Source organism: Phoca vitulina, unplaced genomic scaffold, assembly GCF_004348235.1.
Source record: "Phoca vitulina isolate PV1807 unplaced genomic scaffold, GSC_HSeal_1.0 scaffold3, whole genome shotgun sequence".
NCBI classification, from domain to species: domain Eukaryota; kingdom Metazoa; phylum Chordata; class Mammalia; order Carnivora; family Phocidae; genus Phoca; species Phoca vitulina.
In genome coordinates this window covers 51206132-51213678 of record NW_022589706.1, presented here as the reverse complement: position 1 = coordinate 51213678, position 7547 = coordinate 51206132, and the positions used below count along the sequence as shown (strand labels likewise).

At 42.7% G+C, this 7547-nt stretch overlaps 1 protein-coding gene and 1 non-coding gene across 2 annotated transcripts in view; one reads left to right on the top strand and one right to left on the bottom strand.

Moving 5' to 3' along the window:
* The window catches only part of MOB1B (MOB kinase activator 1B), a 65809-nt gene extending 62803 nt beyond the window's left edge, over positions 1 to 3006 (bottom strand). Inside the window, exon 1 of the mRNA XM_032400513.1 lies at positions 2587 to 3006. Coding sequence (XP_032256404.1) covers positions 2587 to 2600 — 14 coding nt within the window. The 5' untranslated portion in view covers positions 2601 to 3006. The remainder of the gene's footprint in view (positions 1 to 2586) is intronic.
* A 1801-nt stretch (positions 3007 to 4807) lies between these two features.
* On the top strand, positions 4808 to 4958 carry LOC116630349. The gene has a single exon (XR_004298945.1). It is a non-coding gene; the product is annotated as a small nucleolar RNA SNORA62/SNORA6 family (small nucleolar RNA).
* Positions 4959 to 7547: the final 2589 nt, after the last annotated feature.

Sequence of the window (7547 nt, the reverse complement as noted above, 5' to 3'; positions counted from 1 at the left end):
GGGGTGGGAGGGATGGGGTGACTGGGTGATGGACACTGGGGAGGATATGTGTTCTGGTAAGCGCTGTGAATTGTGCAAGACTGTTGAATCTCAGATCTGTACCTCTGAAACAAATAATGCAATATATGTTAAGAAAGAAAAAAAGAAGAAGAATGTAGCAGGAGGGGAAGAATGAAGGGGGGGAAATCAGAGGGGGAGAAGAACCATGAGAGACAATGGACTCTGAAAAACAAACTGAGGGTTCTAGAGGGGAGGGGATTGGGAGGATGGGTTAGCCTGGTGATGGGTATTGAGGAGGGCACGTTCTGCATGGAGCACTGGGTGTTATGCACAAACAATGAATCATGGAACACTATATCTAAAACTAATGATGTAATGTATGGGGATTAACATAACAATAAAAAAAATTAAAAAAAAAAAAGAAGATGAAAATGATAATTTGAAAAGGAAAAAAAAAAAAAAACAAGTAGGCTTCCAAGAACTAGAGGAAAATATTTATATTTATTTCCTAACCTGCAACTCTTAATTTCTCTGCTTACCTACTGATAGAGAAATAATATTCAGAAAGCTATACCAAATAACATATATATGAAATAACCAAAACTTTGTTCTTTCACGTCTGATAATAATTATTTCTATCTATGAGATCTCCACTTTAGATTTTAAACTACTGGTGTACAAAACCCCAAACCAGGAAGGTTGGATTTACTTTTCTGTATTGTCAAGCACAATGGCTAAATATGTTGGGAATACATTAACTGCTACATGAGACCTGACTGCAAAATTGTGCTCCAAATAGTACAAACCCTCTAAGGTGCTATATATATATATATTCGTTATGGCAAGATTTTTCTTATGTAACTAGTATGCTTCAGGAGAAATGAACTTGTCCACTGCATTTCTGTAACTATTAAATACTGAGCCATGTAAAAATAGGATACTATTCTATTTGTATTCAGAAAATACCACCAAAACCTTCTCCATCGCCTAGTTTCAGCCAAATATGGTTCTTCCCTGCTCCAACCAATTTAGCTATGAGTTCCAAGAGACATAAGCCCATCAGCAGCAGTCATGGACATCACCTACATTGCTATTCTGAAGACAGCTTTTAAATTCTTGAAGAAATCAAACATCAGCAATGTAAAATATAGTCAACATGAGAAGCTTCAAGCTGAGATACCTGGGTATCTTGAGTCAATCTAAAATAGGAAACAAAGTCTTTCACAAAGTCACCCAGCCCTCTCATCTAGCACTACCTACATGACAAACTCAGAATCAACTTCTAGGATGAGGCTAAGAAAGAGATTTCACAAACTCACATACGTTAGGCAGGGTGACACAAGCCAGGCCTCCTGTGCATATGAGAAACAGCAATTCGGCCTGCCAGTTAGCCTTCTGTGATCACTCAGTATTGCTTGAATGCTTGAAAAACGATTAATATTCTACATCTGAGCACGTGAAATTAAGAGTTAATTAAATTCTCAGGATCCAAGTGCCAATGTGATGACTAAAAATTACAGGTGGGAGAATCGGAACAGAACTGCTATTGTTATTGTTGTGAAGAAAAATGCTATTCTATCCACAACAGTAAAGGAGTATATGGTGCGAGTTTCAATCTGAGTTTTTATGAGCTTTCTAACCACCGATTTAAACATAGGTGAATCACAACGAAGCTTTCAAAAGAGGAATTCCAAGGGTGTAATGTCCTGTTTACTGACGACCTGAGGCTGGCTGCTGCCACCATACCCCCATTTGGCCATCCCATCTTTCTGCCCATCCCCCCAAACTCATCTACAATAAAGGTTAAGTAAATGAAATAATGACCAGCCCTAAATGTGACGTTAAGTCGGCATTTACAAATGATTTGCAAAACAACTCCCCAGCGGACCTAATCAACCCCGGGGCACAATACTCAGACTACTTGGTGGTTGTCTAAAAAGATAAAGCCCGTACTTTTCAGGGGAGCACACTGGGAAGAAGGGCGCCTCGGGGAAGTAAGGAGCTGCTCCAGACCCCAAGACCCATGGGATCCCGACCCGAAAGCAGCCTCATTAAGGGTGTTATATCCACAGGACTTGTCACCCCAACTTTCCACCCCTAAAACCTAAGAGGGAAGTTAAAGGGGTGCTGGGGTGACAGGGAAAAGTATAACCCCCGATTTTCTATGCTTGGGACCCAGAAAAATGCAACTGGCAAGTGAAACGGAGACGGGGCCACCGGGCACGCGACGCGAAGGGGGCATAAGGGGGAGTGGGTGGTATCTGTGCTGGGCGTCCAAACCCACAAACCCAAGAGAAGAGAGAAGAGAACAATCGGGGTGATGGAGAAATGCAGATCCAGGCACCGGGGTGTGTCAGGACTTGGGGTCCGGGGAGAATGAGCCTCCTTGGGGGCTGGAGGGCTCCAGGCGAGCTCGAAGCGGGTTGTGGAGGCGACAGCCGTGAGGCAGCGCCAGCGCACCGGGCATGTTCCCAGAGACCTTCTCCATGGGAATGCCCGGCTCGGGCAGCAAGGGGCAAGGCGAGCTGGGGCCCCCGGCCCTGGTCTCCCGAACAAAGCCGGCGCGCGCGGGGCCTGGCTACTCACAACAAGAAGCTCATGTCGGCCGCGGCGTGGGCTGGGGGGCTCGGCGGTCTCTAGGCCTCGGGGCGGCGGCGGCGGCGGCGGTTCCGGCGGCGGCCAGGGAAGAAGAGGGAAGGAGAAAAGAGGAGGAGGAGAGGAGGAGGAAGGGGAGCGCCGGCTGCTCGACGGCCACAACTTGTTCGGCTTTCCTAGTTCCGATGGCAGGCTGAGGGGGCGGAAGTGGGAAGCGCACGCCCGAATCACTCACTGGGAGGGGAAGGAAAAGAAGGCGGGGAAAGGGCCACACGCCTGCTCCCCGGAGAACAGCCGCCGCGGCTGCTGAGCTGCTCGCCGCACCTGCCCGTACTCCTCCTCTTCTCCCTCCTCCTCCTCTTCCTCCTCCTCTTCCCCCTCCTAGCCCCTAGCCCCCCGCGGCCCTCACGCCGCGAGCTCTCGCGAGAGCGGCGCACGCCCACCCTCCTCCTCCCGCTGTGGCCGTGGGTCAGCCAAGTTCTGGACATCTTTGCAGCCCCGGACCACGCCCAGCGAGTGCACTGGAGCCATCAGGCCAGTGAAGGCCAGTCCACCCAGTTGGGGGTCGTGGCAGAGCCCTCCGAACTGCTTAGCTGGATTTCAGCAGTTAGGAAGGAAGTGGGCTTCAACTCTGGGATGTCAGGGTTCTGCAGTGAGGGATGGAATTGCCACCAGAGTTCTGCCCGCTGCAAGTGTTCAGCAAAGGATGATGAAAGGTTATGGAGTCTCTTTGCTAGTAAATAAAAACAGAAGGAAGTTTAACGTGTTTGGAATGGTTTGGGTGTGGTTCGGCCAGAAGAGAGAAAGTCTAAATCAAGCTCCCTGTCGTTTTATGGTTGTATCTTAAAACCCTGAACTAGGACAGGTCAGGGTCCATCAGTGTTTCGACAGGCAAGTTAGGCTGTCATCAGTAGCTGGGAAAACTGCTGTAGTGACATATTCAAGGTATGTGGAGCATTCTTTAATAGATTATAAAGCCTGGCCCTGAACCCCTTAACTCCGAAATGCAGGACTCTGTATAACGGATACTGAATCAGCCTCTAGAATGTTTTGCGCAGCAGAAGGTCCAATGGTTATAATGGTCTTGGGCCCCATAAATGCTTAATCAGCATTGCCACTGATGAGCAGCCTACCACAACATTATCAATTCGAGTACCCATTTATTTCACACAAGAGATGTCCATCCTCTTTATTCACAACATGCATCAAATCCACAGGTAAGTTTTCAAAGTATCTGAACAAAACTTAAATAATGTACAGCTATTTGGGGTGCCTGGGGGCTCAGTCAGTTGAGCGTGTCTGCCTTCGGCTCAGATCATGATCCCAGGGTCTTGGGATTGAGCCCCCCCCCCCCATCAGGGCTCCTGCTCAGTGGGAAGCCTGCTTCTCCCTCTCCCATTCCCCCTGCTTGTGTTCCCTCTCTCTCTGTGTCTCTCTCTGTCAAATAAATAAATAAAATCTTTTAAAAAAAAGAGAGCAGGGAAAGCCTGCTTCTCCCTCTCCCAGTCCCCCAGCTTGTGTTCCCTCTCTCGCTGTGTCTCTCTGTCAAATAAATAAAATCTCATCTAAACACAATTTAGATGAATTCTATTAGAATTAGATGTTCTAACACAATTTAGATGAATTCTATGACACTGAATCAGGATAATGATGGGCAGAGGAGAGACTCTGCTAAACTACCTGCTGAGTTCTTCTTTTCATATCTCAAGGAGAGTTGCCTGAAATAAACAGTCGATAAAACTTAAATATATTGGTCTTAGAAATGATAGAGGTGTCATGTTAATAATACAGAATATAATTCCAGAGGAAAACCAGAAGACTATTCTAATAGTCCAATTATTTCTCAGTTGTGATTTGGCTTAGGGTAGTGTCATTAATAATAGGAGAAATTAATAATCTCAAGGTAAAACCAACAGCACTTGGTGATTGATTAATTGTGGAGGTTGGGCAAAGGAAGGAGTCAAAGATTACTCCAATTATTTTTGGCTTCAGCAACTAATGGAAATAGCCATTTATTGAAATAGGGAAGATATGAGTCACAATTTGGGGGTAAAACTAAAAATTCCATTTTAGATATGTTAGCTTTGAGATGTCTATTAGACATCAAAGTAGTGATGTCAGGTAGAGTTTTGACTACTGTGCAAAGGGGGAGTAGGGAGATCTGAACTAGAGGCATGAATGCAGACCTCAGTAAGTAAATAGTATTTGAAGCCCTGCACATTGTTAGAGCTTGGAGTTGAGGCTGGTTGGCCAATGAACTCACAAGTGTAGGTAGTGTGCTACATGAGGGGCAAGTCTTTGGCTAATACCACAAGTGTCTCTGGCCCAATGAGTGGAGTTTAGTAGTAATTCTTGCTACAAGTTAAAAAAAAAAAAAAAGTATTTGAATCCATAAGATGGGCTTCCAAAAAGGAATTTACATGCCCAATAAGGATAGACATAGCAAAGTATTACCTGTAAGCATCTGAGTTTGTTCTTTCTTTACTTCTCTTCCCAGATATCTCTGGTTTCTGATCACCATTTACCCAGTTGTGATGATGATGTTGTAGTTACGTTTTTTTAAAGAGCCCGTATGTTTTATAAATATATGCTGAAATATTCACGGGTGAAATACTATGCCTGGGATTTGCTTCAGAATAATGTAGGAGAGGGAAGTAGGTATAGATGAAATGAGATTGGCCATGAGCTGATAGTTGTCAAAGCCAGGTAGACAAGTACGCGAGGATCCTTACACTCTCCTGTCTGTTTTGTTTTGAAATTTTCCATAACAAAAAAGAAAAATAAATAGCAGGTCTCCTTTTGAAGAGGACTAGAAAGGTATTATTAATGATGGGAACTTAAAATTTGCTGTTATAGACAATAATTCTTTGGACTAGAGCATTCTTTCCTTGCCCTCATATTAGCCAGGTTTTTCTGCCTATATATTAAGATATTCTTTTACATATAAAAGTAAAAGCAAATGCTGTTAATGCCAGAGAGAAGAAACACTAAATTCAAACCCTGTGGCTAAATCTGGGCCTCCATATTTCTTAAGTAGCTGATCCCTTCTGATTCAGAAATGTGATCTAATTGTGAAAGAATAGATACCTGAACAGCAAATACTAGAAAAGGTATACCTGGGCAACAAATCTTTAGTAACCTGATAAAATGCACTCTGTTGTGCAGCAGTATTTTGGTTACATAACATCTAGACTGATGTGGTAATTATTCCGTCTAATTAGTTTATTTCATAAGATTGTTTTTATAGCTACCATATATTGAATTTCTTTTTTTTTTTTTTTTAGAGATTTTATTTATTTATTTGACAGAGAGAGACACAGCGAGAGAGGGAACACAAGCAGGAAGAGTGGGAGAGGGAGAAGCAGGCCTCCTGCCGATCAGGGAGCCCGATGTGGGGCTTGATCCCAGGACCCTGAGATCATGACCTGAGCGGAAGGCAGACACTTAACAACTGAGCCACCCAGGCGCCCCCATATATTGAATATTTCTGATGGTCTAGTCACTCTGCTAAGCTTTTCATATATTTTATCCTTATGTAATTTATTCCTTACACTGCCTCATACAGTTGGTGTTAGGTATTACTTCCCCCATTTATAGGTAAGGAAACTAATGCTAAGAGGTTATGTATTTAACTTGCTCAAAATCACATAGCTAATAAGTACAGTTTGAATTCAGTAAAGCCCATTTCCCTCTCCCCATTCCCAGGATGACCTAAATTAGAATGGATATATCCTAAATGAATTTTGGCATGCTACAAAATCCCACTTAACATACCTAGCAATTCAACCTAACCCTTATTAATGCTCTTCAGATTTTAATTCTGTACCTTGCTTCATTAAAAACAACCATGTATGCTTATTCACAAACCAGTGTATGGTTATAAATGCTTCTCAAGGACATATTATTCTGATATAATAGAAAAGAATGGAAGTATAAAAGATTGGTTCATGAAACTTGGTGTGTCTCAGTGCATTCATTTATCACTAAAAGCCATAAAGTATCAAAACACAAAGCTTATTTAATGTGTTATAGCTGAAGAAGAAATCTTCCCAATACCCTCCCAAACTGTTCATTCTTTTGAAGGTGAGGTTTGTGCAGCAGAATATTAAATTTAAGACAATGATGGGATGCAAGTCATTTATCCACTGAACAAGTATTTATCGTCTACTATGGCCTCTGGGAGCAAAAAAATTATGAATCCTGTAGGTCATTGGGAAATACAGGCAATAAAATAAATAAAAACAAAATTAAAAATTGTATAAGTTTCAGGAAGGAAAAGTCCATGTTATATGTGAGCGTATATTACAGGGACCTTACCTATTTTTGGTTCTCAGAAAATTGGATCCTGTGCATTCAGAAATGAATAGTACATATTTACTCCTTATATTTAAATTCCTGTTATATTTATAAACAGCATAGTTTAATAAAACTACTAACCCTCTTATCATTGTCAGCCCAGTTTTGCTGTTTTGAAGCACCATGACTTCGAAATTGATTTTTGTTTTCGAGAAGCCAGTCTTAGAACTTTTTAGAAGGTGTTACTTTCAGTACAATTGTTAGAATCTTAGTTCATAAGACAAAAATCATAAAAGATTTCTTGCATGGACTCTGCACTTGCTCAATAAATACTGAATTTCTCGATCTGTCAAGTTTATTATTGGCCATAATTAATTGTTTTTCCCACTAAACTTAAACCATGTAGCCACTTTCCCAGGCAGCTGTGTTGGGAGAAGGAGGAGGAAGGGTCCTTTTTGAACCTATCAAAGCTGCTTTTCCCAAATTGATAGGACATTGCCAAGGTCAGAAAGCCTAAAATTAACTCTACCAGCTGTGTTTTGGTTTGCTTCATATAGCATATGGGCTCAGGGGGTTCAATCTGGTAGGCTTGCTTGCCGCATCAGTCTGCTGTGCCCTGAAAATTCGTTTGCCTGGAGTGCATGTTGTGCATAAGA